Below are 17,505 nucleotides of genomic sequence, written 5' to 3' on the forward strand. Positions count from 1 at the left end.
GACTTGAGAGAGAAGCACAGAAAGGCGGATAGAGGGAAAGAAAAGATAGAGAGAGAGCGAGAGAGGGGAGGGAGGGGGATGTGATGGAATGAGCGTGTGCACAGGCAGCAGTTTCCTGTCGGCTCCATTCGTCTTCCTGTCAGACGGAACCCTGGGGGACTGTGGGCATCGTCACGGCAACACAGCCCCCCACAGAAACACAATAACACAACCCAGACAGAGAGAAAGAGCAGGAGAGGAGCGAGGCAGTGGGAGAGAGAGAGGTGAGGTGAGAGAGATGGAGGGAGTGCATCAGGGAGGGATCTCCCCATTCTCCACCCCTCTATCCCTCTAAGAGTCAATACAGTCATGTTCACATTTTATAGTGACTTGCTTTCTCTCGCCCTCTCCCTCTCTCTCTCTCTCCGCCTCGTCCTCACCCCCACCTATCAATAAGCCACCATCCATTCTCATCTCGACCGGTGTCTCTCTGCCCACCCTTACTGATCACAGCCAGCCGGTCAATACTCAGTCAATAACCTGCCATACCTGATCAATAACTACTCACAAACTACTCAATACGCTATAAGTCTCTGTCAATACAATAGAATATCATTATACACTATTCTGATTTACCTTTCTAACAAACGGAAATCTGAGTCTATTGCACTCTGTTGGACCGTAGCAAGATATACTAGTTTGTACTCTTCTTTATTAGACTACACTGTGGGATTGTGCATTAAACAGTATAGTGCAGTACACTACATTGCGCCACATCACACGATATTACGGGACACTATAGAACAGGATACTTGAACCGTACACTACAGTAGAGTATACTATTATACACTACTGTATATGAGCTTCAATCAGAAGGAATCCTTGCCCCCTCTCCCTCCCTCCCTCTCTCTTTGTGCTCCAGCCCTGTCATGTTGTATTAGTCTGGTCATTATCACTGTGCTGCCCTGTCCAGTCATGCGTTTCCATTAGCACCGTCGCTCACTTCCTGCTGCTTCAAATTTTGTAAGCAATTAATCGCGTGTGTGGGGGAGAGAGGGGGAGAGCGTGTGAGTGAGTGACTGCCTGAGCGTGCGTGAGTCTCCCTCTCTCTCCTCTTCCCTTTCCTTCTCCGTTCTCACTGTCACTCTATCACTCGCTCCGTCTCCCCTCTGTCTCCCCTCTCTCCCTCCTAATAAAACAGTGACTCATAAGACTTACTCCTCTCTTCTCTGCCCTCTTCCTGTCCTCTCTCCTACTCACTGTTTCTCTCACAGTCTCTCAACTCCTCACCCAGCCCAGGCACTCACGATGTTTGGTCGTTAGTGAACTCCAGTTCTCCATGGGAGTCCTCGTAGTCCACGCCCCCTCCCTTGGCACTCCCGTCCTCAGTGTGGTAGGGCACGATGACCGTGCCCCTGGCCCCTGAGTTGCGCTGGACAATGACCTCCATGACTCCCACGCTCTCGCTGACCCGCATGCTGCGCTCCGTAAAGGAGAACACTCCCGCATGGTCGTCATCCAGGATGGTGACTGTGGTGACCGGGGGCGTGGCCAGGCGGGCGGAGGGTGGAGATCCGGGGGGCGGGTCACTCTGGAACAGACCCTCGGAGTCACCCACGCGCAGGTTGAGCAGACGCACGAAGAAGTGCTCGTCCTCTTCAAAGATGTCGTCATCAATGATGCCCACCTGAGAGAGAGAGAGGGAGGGGAAAGTGAAGGGGGAGAGAGGAGATTACAAATGGATCTCTTTCTTCCCCCTCCTCATCATCTGCTCCTTCTCCACATCTCACTCCTACTCCTCTATTGTGTATCTCTTTCCTGGTCCCTCCCCCTGCCTCTCTCTCCCCTGTATTACTTTCCTAGTCCCACCCCCTCCCACTCTCTCACCTGTATCTCTTTCCTGGTCTCCCCAGGTTTGAACACCAATGTGCCCTCGCTGTACTCGTAGTCGGAGCCAGCGCGTGCCGACCCGTCCTCAGTGCAGTAGTCCACGTAGAAGGTGTTGAGGCCCTGGCCGCCCTCGCAGGAGACCCCCAGGCTGACTGTGCCGCAGTTCTCCATGCACTGGAACTGCTGGCTCTCGAACCCGATGCGGCTGCACAGAGTGGGGTCGTCCTCAGGACTGGCAAGGCCCTCCCCGGCAGCGGCGGCGGCAGCGGCGGCTGCAGCACGGCGGGCGTGGTCAGTGGCGTGCTTCTTGAGCACATTGCCGGCACCAATCATGAGGCGCGTGGCCTGGATGCGGTAGAAGGCGCGGCTCTTCTGCTGGTGCAGGAGAGCGTAGTAGTTGGCCAGTTCCACCAGCTGCTCCAGCTCCTTCTCTGGGTGCTTCTGCTTCAGGTCCTTCAGGATGCGGATCACCTGGGGATGGGGGGATGGGATTGGAGGGGATTGGGGTGATAGAGGGAACAGGGGGTGGAGGGAAAGGGGAAGGGGAGAGATGAAGAAGAGGGGAGGGAAACAAAGTGGGTGAGAGAGGGGTGGGGGAGGGATGGAAAGTTTTAGGAGAGAGGAATAGGAAATGGAGGGAAGGGGGATGGGGGGAGAGAGAAATAATAATAATAATGAAAAACACCAATTAACCAATTAATCTAATTTACTAACCCTTCCCTCCTGGCATCACCAGGGCAGTCCCTCACCTCCTTCCGGCTCTCCTCCAGCTCCTTGTTGCTCTCCATGGTGACGGTGGTGGTAAGGGCACTGCCAGGGATTCCGTCCTGGCCGGTTTCGGTTGGCATGGCTATGGCCCCACGGGGAGGGAACTTGCCGTCCATGATCATTTCAATGCCCTTGGGTGTGAGCTCGCCCTCCGTCTCCACGATGATGCCGCGCCGCTTGTCGGCACGGTATCGCTTGTGCATGTACTTGTAGAAGAGCAGCCGCTTGTCTGCGACCCAGGCCAGCAGCACACACACCGGGAAGAACAGCAGAGTCACCAGGGCCTCCCACACCTGGGTAGACGCACACAGTGTTAACACACCACGCATGCACGCCCACGCGCACACATGTACAGACAGGAATAACATACTGCATGCACATGTACATGCACACACACACAGGGTTAACACACTAAACACACACGGATACAGTTTTGAGTGCTATGTCTGTACAAACCCCACAATACCCTCACACATCCCCCCACACCTCCTGCCCCTGACCTGCACGACCCCTGGGGAGATGACAGCAAGGATGAGGTAGAGCCAGATGTAGGCGAAGACGCTCCAGAAGGCAGTGATGAAGAACACACGCAGGTGCTTGATGCGCCGGGACTCGCCGTCCGGGATCACCCACACGCACACACCGATGATCACAAACATGTTGAAGGCCGCACTGCCCACGATGGTCCCAGGGCCCAGTTCTCCTGCCTCGAAGTGATGCCCACACACCTGGAGGAGAAGTACAGTCAGGTACAGACAGGTGTGAACAGGTACAGACACACAGAGAGATACAGAGTGGAGAGAGAGACACAGAAAAGAGAGTGAGAGAGGAGCAAAGAGAGAGGAGAAAGACGCAGAAAGAAGAGCGGAGAGAGAGAAAGTGTGGGGGTACCTTGATGATGGAGGGAAGGGGAAGAAAGGAGAGAGATATGAGAGAGGGAGTTAGACAGGAGAGAGGAGAGGGAATGAAAAAGGAGAAGTTGTGAAAGAGGAGAGGCAGTGAGGAAGGGGGGGGGGGTACCTCGATGACGGACAGCAGGATCTCGGGGGCGGAGGAGCCCAGGGCCATGAGCGTGAGATTGGACACTGTCTCGTTCCAGATCCGCACTGTCGCCACTGACGTCTCTCCGTTTGCCAGCGTGATCGTTACCTCCTTCTCCTAAGAGAGAGGGAGAAATAGCATTAATATGATTAGATAACTACACTGTCCTGCACTGCATTATAGTCTGCTGCACTATACTGTACTGTACTGTACTGTACTACGCAGTCCTGCATGACACTGCACTGTACTTTACAGAACACAAAAACATGTCTGCAGACACACACTTGCACACTTGCCCGTACCTGTGAGGTGATGACCTCGATGGATGCCATGAAGCGGTCAGCGATGATGGACACACCCAGGAACATGTACATGAGTGACACAAAGTACACCACTGCCCTGGCCACCTGGTCCCCCAGTGAAGGGCTGGCTGGCTCCCACACCGGCAGCAGGATTCCACTTTTACACTCCACTTTGTCCAAGCAGGTACGCCCTGAACCCCCGCCTCCGCCCCCACCTCCCCCAGTTCCTCCCGTACCATTGGGGGGCTCAGCGAGGACAGTGGGGGATGTGCGGCCCCCGGTGGGCTCTCTCTGGGACTCTGGGGCACAGGGGGGTAGAACAGACAAGAGGAGGAGGAGAAGGAGGGGGAGAGGGGATCGTGACAATGCCATTGGCACAGCTCACAGTGTGGTAGGGGTCAGGGGTCAAGGGTCAGTGGGGGAAACACACTGGAAGAGCAGAGCAGTGGGTCAGACCCAGGGCACCTGTACACAGAGACACAGAGAGAGAGGGAGAGGGAGAGTGAAAAGGAGAGAGTGGGGAGAAATATAGAGATAGGAAAGAACAATCAGGAGTTAGAGTATGTCACATAAAATCATGTTCTGGCCCAGGTTTTGAGCCACAACCCAATCCCGCCCCCCCGCTCCCTCCCTCCATCAGAACACCCCCCAGATGTCCCTCTCCCTAATAGGACTACCTAGAGATCCCATTAACACTGTTGCCATGGAGATGTGCAGAGATGTGAAGAGAGAGGAAGGATGGAGAGGGGGGAAGTAGAGCAGAGCAGGACAGGAAGACAGAGAGGGAAAGAGAGAGAGAGAAAGAGAGACGTAGGGAGGGAATGTAAGATAATAGTGGGGAAGAAGGAAGGAGAGAGAGGGGAGAGGAAGGGAGGGAAAGAAGGGAGAAGAGAAGCAGGGCAGGACACAAGAGAGTGCGTGGGCGTGATAAAGGTAGGTGGAGAGGAGGAGAGAGAAGGAGAGGGGGGTGAGAGAGAGGGGAGCAGGAAGAGGGGAGAAGGAAATCATTTTATAATAAGCTAAGGTAGGTAAATCCAATATTATTATTACTATTATTACTACTACTACATTATGTTCACATTTGTGTCCAATGCCACTCAACAAGGAACTATAGAAAATTGTGTAGAGAGGTCTCACAGAGACACAGTAACACAGCGCCATACACACACAGCCACCAGCGGAGCAACTGGGCAGGACAGCGCAGACTCAGAGAGAAAGCAGGAGGAGTGAGAGAGGGAAACACGGGGAGAGAGAGAAAAAGAGAGAGAGGGGGAAGTCCTGATCGGACAGTTATTCCACACACGTTCCAAAGTTTCCATGACAACGTCGCGAGCGGTATGAGAGCCCCATATATCACTGAGAGATAGAGAGAAAGAGGGAAGAAGAGAAGAAGGGAAGGAGGGAGAGCTCTACACACTGAGGAGCAGGTGGCAGCTTTCTCAGACCAACCCAATATGATATGTAACAAAATTGTAGGATACAAAACCATACAATTACACTGCACAATAGCACAAGACGGTACACTATAATACAATAAAATACATTACACTGCAAAATAATATAATACACAGCACCTCTGGCTCCAGTCTGGGCTCTATACTATACTATAGTCCACACAGCGCTGGCTCCAGTCTGGACTCTATACTATAGTCCACACAGCGCTGGCTCCAGTCTGGACTCTATACTATACTATAGTCCCCACAGCACTGGCTCCAGTCTGGGCTCTATACTATACTATAGTCCCCACAGCGCTGGCACCAGTCTGGGCTCTATACTATACTATAATCCCCACAGCGCTGGCTCCAGTCTGGGCTCTATACTATACTATAGTCCCCACAGCGCTGGCTCCAGTCTGGGCTCTGTACTATACTATAGTCCCCACAGCGCTGGCTCCAGTCTGGACTCTATACTATACTATAGTCCCCACAGCGCTGGCTCCAGTCTGGACTCTATACTATACTATAGTCCCCACAGCACTGGCTCCAGTCTGGACTCTATACTATACTATAGTCCCCACAGCGCTGGCTCCAGTCTGAGCTTTACTAGTCTGGACTGGTGAAATAAGGCTTGATAGAAACAATATATGACTCTATTGAATCATGTCCCCTCATTTATTACAGAGAGCATTTGTTTAACAAAGTGAGATCAATATTTTAATTTGACTGACATTTAAACCGTAAATCAACAGGCAAACTCTTTAGATTCTGGATTAATGCAATCAACTAATGACAGCATTAAACAGCCCAGGAAAGCTTTATGGAGACAAAACACCAGAGCTCAAATACTGAATACGCACTTAGACTGAAATCAACACACAGTGTTATATACACACACACACTGATAAACAGGGTCACAGAGGGACAGACAGAGACACAGGCCCAGATTGAAAGACGCAGAGGGACACACACACATTCACACACATACTGTTAAGGGATATATAGTCTGAAAATAAATATACTGAAATGCACATTTACATTTACAACTGCCTGCCCCTGTGAGCAACAACCACTGCTGTAAATGCTCTGAGGCAGATATATCCAGTGTAGAGGATTAAATCTGGATTTCAGCTTTGACATCCACTGACCCCCACCAGCACCTCCTCATTACTTTGTATGCCTTCTGTGCATACACTAATCCCCCACCCTCCCCTAATTCCACATCCCACACACAAATAGCCCAAACACAAACGCACACAAAGATGCCAGATCAGACACATGGACACACAGACACACTCACTCACAAACTCATTCACACTTAGCTTTAGGACCCTGTTGTTAAGAAGCTATGCAGGTATTGCTGTCACAGAGGGAGACTCACACACTGTACAGAGTGACAAGTGCGAGTACAGTATCACATTGTAATTAGCTACACTGTGCTGAACTGTGGATTTGAAGAATCCTGCTTTATACGGTCAAACAAAATCACACAAAATGGCACACAAATATGTGCACTCTCTTTATTCCCTGGTTTTATTTCTCAAAGCCTCTAAAGGTATTAGAGCAAGAGTTATTCTAACCACAACCCCCCCTCCCCAGCCACAGCTCCATTCCCTGCCTGCTCAATCGGAGTTGTGATACAGAGGCAACAGCTGCTACAGCCAATGGTCTGAGGAGCTTACAGACACAAAACTGCCCCCCCGCCCGACACACACTCTTCAGTCCCCTTCCCAGCCACCCTGTGCACACAGTACTGTCAATGACATTGTGCTGATTGTGCTGTGTGTGTATAAGTGAGTCTCTGCGTGTTTTTTTGTGTGAGTGCTTACATATATATAAGAATAATACCTTTAGACATAACACAACATTAAAATGACAGCACACTGTAGTGCAGTAGTAGCTCTTAAATTTCACAAGGTAGCAGCAGCGACGTGTGATAAAATGTAATAAATGTAATCAACTGTGACTTAAAGCAGAGCTACAGTTAACATAATAAAACTGAGTTACTGAATGCAGACGCCGCTGCCTAACCGACTGATACACCGATACATTCCATGAATGACACATTCCCTGAGTGAAACACTTACAACTGACTGACTGACTGATTGACGGACTAACTGACACACTGATACATTCCCTGACTGACAGATTGACTGACTGACTGACTGATACGGTGACAGATGGACTGACTGACAGTCTGACTGATACGGTGACTGACTCACAGACTGACAGAATGGCTGACTGATACACTGATACATTCCCTGACTGATACACTGACAACTGACTGACTGATAGACTGACAGACTGATACACTGATTCTTATTCTAAGAATCAGCTGAGTTTAATGAGTCTGGGATGCAGGGCAGAATGAAGCTCTCTCTCTCTTCTACAACCCATTGTTAGTTACACACTAGGGGACCTTGGCAGGACACCTTCTGTCAGGTCAAGACAGGTGACCTCCCATCTTCCCCCCGCATCCCCCAACCCCCGACTCCCCCCCACCTACAGTACGGCTCCCTGCGCGACTCTGCTACATTGCTTTACCTCTGCGCAGTAACGCTACACCTGCTCCCTGCATCTTTAATGGGCCTTTCTGACAAGACGCTCATTGTGGTGTTGTGATTCAAATGGCTTGCAGTAGCACAAGGCTCCAGTTTCACTTTCCACAGCCTGCTACTGTTACTCTGGGACCTGGGCAGCAGCCTGCGCTAACTCCCTGCCTGCCTAGACACCAGACACACACACAGACAGACAAATACGGAGATATGCACATGCACATACTCACTCGCACACACACTCACAGAAACACAGAGACACGCAGTACCAGAAATGCACAGAAAAACACTCACAGAAACACAGAGACACACACTCCCAGAGATACACACACAGAGACACATACTCACAGAGACACAGAGACACACACTCACAGATAGAGAGAGAGAGACACAATCACAGAGACACACTCACACTCGCACACTCACTTCACCTCATGCCCTGTGCTTAAAGGTCTGTTTTCAGCTGTCTCTTAGTTAGGGTGTAGCACAAAGCACCGAGGAGAGCTCAGGGTATGGAACTCATTAGAACAGAATACAATAGAATACAATACAGCACAATGGTGTAAAGACGAAGATAGTGTCACACTATCACACGTCGGTTTATCAGCCTGATAGATCACGCTCCAGTTCCAGCACAGTTTTAGTCGTTAACTGGCTGTCCTGAAAGCTCGTTAACTAATGAACACTGCAGATAAGACACACCCAAGGAAAGGGCTGATACAAAGCCCTGGTCCTTGAGAGTTAAGGTACAATACGGTACAGCAGGGTCTCCAGCCCTGGCGAGCCACAATACAGTACAGCACACACACACACACACACACACACACAAAATAAACTGATGTAGTGACAGAACTCATAGAGAGAGATTACAAGGGATCTTCTGATGCCTACCCTATCCCTAACGTGTACTCATCTAAACCGGATTTCTGATTGTAAGCACGGTTTCCTGGGTTCAGCACAGAGAATCACTGTTTATTTATTTTTGTGCACCACTGTAACAGATTAAGGCAGCAAAAAGAGGTATAGAAAAGTAGCAAAACAAATATTTAAAAATTCAACTAAAATGTTATACTAAAGAAAAGCAAACAGGCATCACAATTAACATGATTTGCTTGTAATAAATCAATTACAGTCAAAGTGGTAATGGCTGCATTGAGAATACAGGGCGGAATGACAGACAGTATATTATAACATGCTCACAGATGTAGACTGGCAGGATGCAGTAAATCCTGGGCCTGTGCTGTATGGGCTATACATCACACTGCACACACCGCCTGCCAGCCTGGAGAAATGGGCCCTGGAAAGATTTTATATGCATGAATTAATCAAGACAGGGAGAGAAACACCAGCTAGCAGTCAGTCAGACCTGACTCTCTCTCTCTCTCCCCCTCTCCCACTCTTTCCCTCTCCCACCCACTCCCCTCCCCTCCCCTCCCCTCCCTCCATCCCTCTTTCCCTCCCCTCTTTTGCTCTCTCTACTGTGATATCTCGGTCCTGCACTGTGATTATTATTCAGAGCACAATACAATTCACAGCTACAGTCGGATCACAGCACAGAGAGTCCCATTGCCCTTCTGTTCGGCAAAGTGGATTAGAAACACATTGGAACAATAACAATCATAATTCACAAAATAATAAAAGAAAGAAAAAGCCAATAACAACAGCTTGATGACTCGTTTTTCCACAGAGCTGCTATGTAATTTTGAATACTTTTACAATCCGGAACAAAAGCAAAGTTTGACCAAAGGTAGCTGATCTTCTTTGAGCTGGTGGTCATGTTTGACGTCACCTGGCTCTCCTTTCACGCCCACGTTTTTGTCGGTGTCACCTCATATTCGGAATATGTAATTTACATGGCTCAGAATTCCCTCCGTATCCTGAATACTAGAGGAATATCCCACCCTTAATATTCGCACTATTCGTAGCTGGAATATTCTGTTTCATATTCCAAACGCGTTGTTTTACACGGCGGAGTGTGTATATTCGGAATATTTGGTATTCCGAATCCGAGTAAAAAATGCACAGTGAGTGAGAGAGTGGGGGAGAGAAAGAGAGAGAGAGAGGAACTGACACTCATCTTTAATTCAGTCTGTCAATCCCATGTGAAATTGAAACACTAATAAAGGCCTGGAAAACTCACCTTAGGAATGGGAGCACAAGATGAATAACAGAGACGGTACACTGGGATTTTAGACACAGATGTCACTTGTTAAGCAAGTCTGGGTCTGATTTTGATTCTGAGTTTGGGTGTTTGGGTGTCACACTTGTAGAGCTCTAGAAGGTTGTATTATATTGTATTCTTGTGTTAGTAAATATTATAGCTTTCGTATTTAGCCCACTGGCTTCCTCCACACACAACTTTCACAAGGGGGCATGGCTATGCCTATACACACACAACATACCATGTTTTGTATACATAGCAACCCATCTACTTTTCCCTATATTCCCTCCCTCCCATCGTAGCCTCTTTCAAGGTCTCTCCCCACCTCCTCTATTTTCCTCTCTCACCTCCTGTCTATTTCCCTCTCTCTCACCTTCTATTTTCCTACTCTATCCCCAACCTCTCCTCTCCTCTTCTCTCGCTCGCTCGCTCTCTCCCAGGGGGATGCTCTGTCATGATAATGAGAGATTCAATAGTGCTGTGGGAGTGTGGAGTGGGGAGTGGGGGAGTATGTGTCTGTACTCCAGTACCCTGAAAATCGTTTTTTACTGCTTAACCTCTGAGCTCCATCAATCAATCAGAATCTGAACACAGAACAGAGGTGCAGTGCAGATTCAACACAGAGGGAAGATGATGGAGTGAAGCATAGCCCACATCAATAGTAATCTGTCACAATATATTTAAGTACACTAACTGGACTGGACTGGACTGCTGCAGAGTCACTGACTGGACAACTGGACTACTGTAGAGACACTGACTGTACTGCACTGTGCTACAGTCTAACACACTTTAACACACCATGTTCAATATTCAGTGTGTGTCTGTACCTGCGAAGCTCCACCCCGCAGCAGTACACACAGTCACACACATTGGGGAGGGTGGCAGTACCATCTGTCCCCCGGTCCTGTGCCAGGGGAGCTGTAGCCTGGCAAGCCTGCTCTCAGCCCTCTTTCTGCCAACACTCCCTCTTATTGCCACAAACTGCCCCCCCACCTGTCGCCACCCCCGCACAGAGAGGACTCTCACACACACAAACACTGACTCACACAGGCACACACACACACACTCTTGGATAGACATTTCCCCCTTCCCCCAACTCTCTCCTCCTGTCATACAGCCAGCTCCTAACACTTATAATCAATAAGTCTGGACAGTAAACTATCAAATAGGAACAGGCAAAAAAAACAGGAGCAAGCATTTCCCTGGACTCTCCGACACAGAAAATCAGTCACTATTGAGAAGGGAAGGCCACAAACTCAGTACTGCATGAATATAAAGAGAGAGAGAGCGAGAGGGTGAGAGAGACAGCGAGAGCCCAAGAGAGGCTCACAGAGACAGAGAAGCAAACAGAAACAGAGAGACCAAGAGAGACAGAGAGAGGCTCAGAGGGACAGAGAGAGAGACAGACATTAATAGAGAGACCAAGAGAGATAGAGAGATACAGAGAGAGCAGCTGAGAGAGACAGAGGGAGTGGGGGAGAGAGAGAGGAAATGACCCTCATCTTTAATTCAGTCTGTTGTTTCCTTGTGAAACTGAAATACTAATAGGTCTGGAAAACTCATCTTATAGGAATAGGAGTGCTAGATGAATAACAGAGAGAGTACACTGGGATTTTAGACACAGGTCTCTTTTGTTAAGCAAGTCTGGGTCTGACTCTGACTCTGATTCTGAATCTGGTAATGACTATGGTCCCGATTACGATTCCAAGTTTGACTCTAGACCTGACCATGGTTCTGACTATCATCCCGAGTATGACTCTGCCTCCGAGTCAGGGTCCGAGAGCAAGTCTGGTTCTGGTTGTGACGGTGGTATTTTCCTGCCAGCTCTTGCAGCCCCAGAGCTAAGAGGCCATTTAACTACTCTGTCTCTCATGGGGGCGAACTTTCACTTATATATTTATTTACTCGACTCTTTCCAGGACTGAAAAGGAAGCCATTACTAATTCAGAGGCTCTTCATTGTAGCGCACTTATACCTCGCACGCGACAGCAGTGGCGGGGCAGGGCAGGACAGCGGACACTGTTACCTGGGGTATTAAGCTCCATTTGGTTTAATTGCTGAGGCTTGGGGAACTGAGAGTCAATTACAGTGTGTAAAGAGAGGGGGCAGAGAGGGGGATTACATCACCAGCTCCCTGGGGTGGATAGGGTGCCCGTTGTGTCTGACCCTGCACACAAACACTGACTTGTTCAGACACACATTTTACATGCACACATGCTGACTCTCACTCACTCACACACACACAAACATGTACACTCTCACTCATTCAGTCACTCTCGCTCACCCGCTCACACAAACTTTTTCACCACATGCCGAGGCGTGGAGTAGAGCCCTGTGAGAGGTTACACCGCCATTCAGTTCGGATTTCGCACTTATACACACAACACGGGACATATCAATAACGAACACGCAAACAACGGCAACAGCACAGCGGACCCACCGCCGGGCACAGCAGGAGCGGTGCTGTACTCACACTGATCCTTTTCAAGAGGACCTGGAGCAGAAGGCTATATCCAACTCCTAGGGCCGAGGATTCAATTAACAACAAAGCGGCTCACACTGGGCTCGTGTCAATAGCAGTTACTGGTAGCCGTGGCTGTGTTTATAAACACAACCTGAATCGCTTCTCTCCCTGACTCTCTCTCTGCGTCGGTGCTGTTATGGGTCTCTGTCTCTCTGCCTCAGCGTCTCTCTTTGTCCGTCTCTCTCTTTTTGGTGGATGAGCTGTACTGGGAAGCACTGATCAAGCTTTATTGAATCTGCACAATACAACAAAACCCAACACAACCAGACAACACACCCATTCACAGAGCTGGCAGTGAAACATGGTGCATTAGAGGAGAAATGATAGTATAGTATAGTATAGTACTGTGCATTATTATATAGTATAATGTAGTATAGTATAGTATAGGATAAAGCACTATAGAACAGTACAGCATAATACAGCTAGTTGAAATAAAAACACACAACCCTGTTAATAAAACAGCACACACAACATAGTCTGCCCTCTGAGAATGCCTCCTTTCACAGACACACAAATCTGGATTAGATCACTGTGTATTTCTCCACTTCAGCACAATTTACTCACATGACAACAGTCCAGAACTTCTTGCAAAACCAAGAGGTCCCACCCCCCCAACCCCCATGCTAAAGACCTGCTACAGCAGCCTGCTTCTGTTCTGCATAATTAAGCGATTAACAGAAGCTCCTTAAGCAAAGTGAGGTTTAAATGTAGAATGTGTTGTTTGGAATACCAGATATGATCTATAATAATGTTGATAATGACACGGGTAGATGGATCCTCACTGGACTGGTACTGTACTGCTTTAGAGTTACTGACAGTTGTATTAGTGTGTGCTCCGTCTGGGTTGATTTATATGGAGTAGAATGAAGTGGAGAGTTAGACAGGTGGAAGGGTGAAGGAGGGAGGGGAGGAAGAGAGGTAGAGCGAGAAATTGAGAGCAGGGTGAGGGATTGGAGAAGAGAGGAGAGGGAGTAAACTGTACACAAGGTTATTCACTCAGGGTTACATGAGGACAGAAAGAGAGAAACAGACAGAGACAGCGAGCAACAGAGATGTCTGAATAATAGCAGAGAGCAATAGAAAGAAGCATACTGGTGCAAACTTTAAGTGCTTTAATGTTGAAGTGGTGTATTGCTGAGGATGGGACTGAGCCACTATAGGTACAGTTTGAACTTGTATTCTTGAGAAGATATGAAAGTGCTGAGGGAGTGGGCGGGGCTAAATGTTGTGGGTAGGTCATCCAACCACTAGGGGGGGCAAGAGTGGGAGCTCTATAGGAAGAGGATATGTATACCAGGGAAAACATACCTAAGGATTACCAATTCAGTTTTGAGGGCGGCCCAGTGACTGACTGGCCATATGGTGCTGCCCATTCCAATTTATACCATGCAGCGTTTCATTGGCTATTTTCTTCGCAAGCCCTGAGTTGGCAGAGCTTGGAATGCTTTCCCTCCATCTCAGCGGAGGCGGGCTCCCGACCACGCGGACAGATGAACTGGCCAATTGGTGGGACAGCTGGCCGCTCTGTGGCTGGAGGCCAGTCAATGGGAGAGGCGTGTGGGTAGGGGATTGGCTGCTATGTGGCTGTCAGCGGGGGAGAGAGAAAAAGTGTGAGTCAGTGTGTAATTCTTGCATTTACATTGCATGTGCGTGTGTTTTTGAGTGTATAATTCTGAAGGTCATTTCAATGCAGTATGTACTAAGTAGCCACTTTATAATTTACACCTATTTAGTGCCTGGTAGGACTCCTTTTTGCTTCTAGAACAGCCTGCATTCTTCGTGGCATGGATTCAACAAGGTGCTGGAAACATTCCTAAGGGATTTTAGTCTATGCTGACTTGATAGCATCATGCAGTTCCTGCAGATTTTGTGGCCACACATTAATGCTGCGAACCTCCCATTCTACCTCATCCCAAAGGTGCTCTACTGGATTGAGATCTGGGACCATACCGGCCATTGGAATAAACTGAAATCACTCTGTTTGTGTTACCAGCTTGAGATGATGTGTGCTTTGTGACATGGAGCATTATCTGGAAGTATCCATTTGAAAATGGGTAGACTGTGGCCATAAAGGAATGCACATGGTCAGCAACAATGCTTAGGTACGCTGTGGCACTGAAATGATGCTCAGTTGGGATTAAGGGGCCCAGTGTGCGCTAAGAAAACATTCCCCACACCATTACACCACAACCACCAGTCTGTACAGTTGACACAAGGCAGGATGGATCCATGCAGTTTACGCCAACTTCTGACCCTACCTCTGTATATCGCAAAAGAAGTCGAGATTCATCAGACCAGGCGACATTTTTCCAATCTTCAATTGTCCAGGTGATCACGTGCCCACTGTAGCCTCATCTTCCTGTTCTTAGCTGACAGGAGTGGAACCCAGCATGGTATTCTGCTGCTGTAGCCCATCTGCCATCGATACGTTTTGCATTCAGAGATGCACTTCTGTACACCACTGTTGTAAAGAGTGGTTATTTGAGTATTTGTGGCCATTCTCCTCTGACCTCTCTCTATGTTTTTAATCACACCATTCTCTGTAAACTCCAGAGACCGTAGAGCATGAAAATCCCAGGAGGTCAGCGGTTTCTGAGATCCCAGAAACACCATGTCTGGCACCAGCAATCATACCACGGTCAAAGTCGCTTAGATCATGTGTCTTCCCCATTCTAATGTTTGATCTAACAACAACTAAACCTCTTGACCATGTTACATATTGAGTTGCAGACACCTGATTAGTTGTTTGGCTATTTGCGTTAATGAGCAGGTATACCTAATAAAGTGGCCACTGAGTGTTGAGTTTGTACAGCAAGTGTGTATAGGCGCTTGCGTGTGTGTATGTGCATGTGCGTGCATCCATGTGTGTGTTCAGAAGGTCTTCAGAAAAGGACCATAGGTGTGATGTAGATGCTCACTTCAATTATTAGTAAGCCAAAGCAGTACTGGGGAGGTGGCAGGGCAGGGGGGTGTACACAAATTGACACGACATCTCTTTTTTGTGGAAAAAATGTACAAGAAGGTTCTAGAGAGAGGCACAGCAACACACCACTATTGTGCAAAGATGAGTCAAGTTTCTAAAGAGAGAGGGAGGGAGGTGGAGAGAGACTGAGAGAGCAAGAGAGAGAGAGAGAGAGAGAGAGAGAGAGAGAACGAGTGATAATGATGCTTGTTTGGTAACGGAAGAGCAGAGCAGAGACGCTGTTGAGGTAGGTAGGTCTCTGGAGTGAAAACGCTGGGTTTTATTACTTAATTAAAACGATCCTAAAAACTGTTTTGTTCGGTTGGAAGCAAATGTATAGTTTTTTTTTTAAGCCCTGTAATATATATATTCTAATATAATAGATATACATAGACGCACACAAACACACACGGAGGCTGTTAGTAATCTGTGGGAGGAGTGCTCCAATCCAATTATGCGAGTACAGACAGACGAGGTCCTTCAGATAAAATCACAAGGCCATCAGGAAGAGCGAAGAGTGAAGAGGAGCTGCATTCATCTCTCTCAGTCTCCCTCTCCCCCTTTTTCTCTCACTGCTTCCAGAATCATATCTAATCCGGCTATTTCTTAAATGAAGGATTGCAGTCTGTCAGTCAGACAGTGTGTCAGTCAGTCAGTCAGTTTATACCACACCACTGGGATTTTTTTTCCAGGGTTACATAACCTTACAGGGAAATGAAGACTGCAATGACATCACCGCGCCTCCTATGACAGCCTAGACAAAAACAGCTCATGCCATATGATGCCAACAATAACAGGGCATTGAACCCATTAGAACACAATTTTATTTATTTGTTATTATTGAATGATAATAAAATCCTGTGGTCTTTGTGTCATGTTAGATGTGGTTTTATTCATTAGGAGCTGCTTTTGACTTTCCGGTCCTACTATGTAGCAGGGGGATACAGCTAGGAAACTCACTACGATATCAGCTAGGATGGGGATTCAGTACAAGAAAAATGTTACCATGAAAGGTGTTGTGTGTGAGTGTTTGCCGACATTAGCTCATCCTTAGGCTATGGTGTCTCTTCTTCAGGAACAGCATGTTTTCCACAGTGTGTCAAGAAAGGGTACTTCAGGTGAAATTATTGTTCATTGGTTTTTAATCACTTAGCCGAGTGGAAATGCAAATCTTAGGTTAAACTAATAACTCCAGGAACAAACCTTTCAAATTTAAAGCTATAATTGGTGGCACAGTTACACCTCACTGTAAATGGCATTCACTGTCTGCTCTGTGGTGGAGCAAGGGAAAGAAGAGATGGAGGGGGAGGTAAAAAAATGAGACTGGGAAGAGGAAAGCAGGAGGGAGAAAGAAGGAACTAAATAGAGAGTCTTACAACAGTATATAATAGTGTGTTGCAATACAGTCAGTGTAGAGCAGTGTGAATCAGTGCAGTAAACCTCTGAGGACCCTGCTAAGAGTCCTGACCTCAATCCTATAGAAAGAACAGCTCTGGGATGCACTGGGACACCAAGCTAACAACAGAGACCAGCAGAGAGCCCGTGTAGGTGAGATGGAGAGATGAGGGGTGAGGCCATGGGGTGGGGTGCTCCACAGGGCCCCAATTGGATGTTGACTGAATATCATGGAAAGTGTTCAGGACACAGAGGGGCAATGCTGACCGTTATATTCCTGGAATACACTGTGTTACACCCTGTGGTGTAGTGGTGTGCTGTGTGACGCACAGAGAAAGACACAGGCACATAGAGACCCACAGTGTCCCACACAAAGACTTCGGCAAATCGATAGCTGTAAATGGAATTACACTGTAAGCACCGTCTCTCTCTGCCCGTCAGAGTAGTGTTAAAGATAGAGACTAAGAGGGAGGGGGGAGAATAAGAAGGAGA

General features: G+C 48.1%; 1 protein-coding gene across 1 annotated transcript in view; it reads right to left on the minus strand.

The window, feature by feature from the left end:
* Positions 1 to 17,505, minus strand: part of LOC136749474 (sodium/calcium exchanger 2-like) — a 30,029-nt gene that overhangs the window by 8,575 nt on the left and 3,949 nt on the right. The window contains exons 2-7 of the mRNA XM_066703821.1: positions 3,981 to 4,445; positions 3,658 to 3,795; positions 3,138 to 3,365; positions 2,619 to 2,930; positions 1,867 to 2,340; positions 1,287 to 1,666 (exon numbers count right to left, since the gene is read on the minus strand). Coding sequence (XP_066559918.1) covers positions 1,287 to 1,666; positions 1,867 to 2,340; positions 2,619 to 2,930; positions 3,138 to 3,365; positions 3,658 to 3,795; positions 3,981 to 4,352 — 1,904 coding nt within the window. The 5' untranslated portion in view covers positions 4,353 to 4,445. The remainder of the gene's footprint in view (positions 1 to 1,286; positions 1,667 to 1,866; positions 2,341 to 2,618; positions 2,931 to 3,137; positions 3,366 to 3,657; positions 3,796 to 3,980; positions 4,446 to 17,505) is intronic.

The sequence above is a fragment of the Amia ocellicauda genome, chromosome 5 (genome assembly GCF_036373705.1).
Source record: "Amia ocellicauda isolate fAmiCal2 chromosome 5, fAmiCal2.hap1, whole genome shotgun sequence".
Classification (NCBI taxonomy): domain Eukaryota; kingdom Metazoa; phylum Chordata; class Actinopteri; order Amiiformes; family Amiidae; genus Amia; species Amia ocellicauda.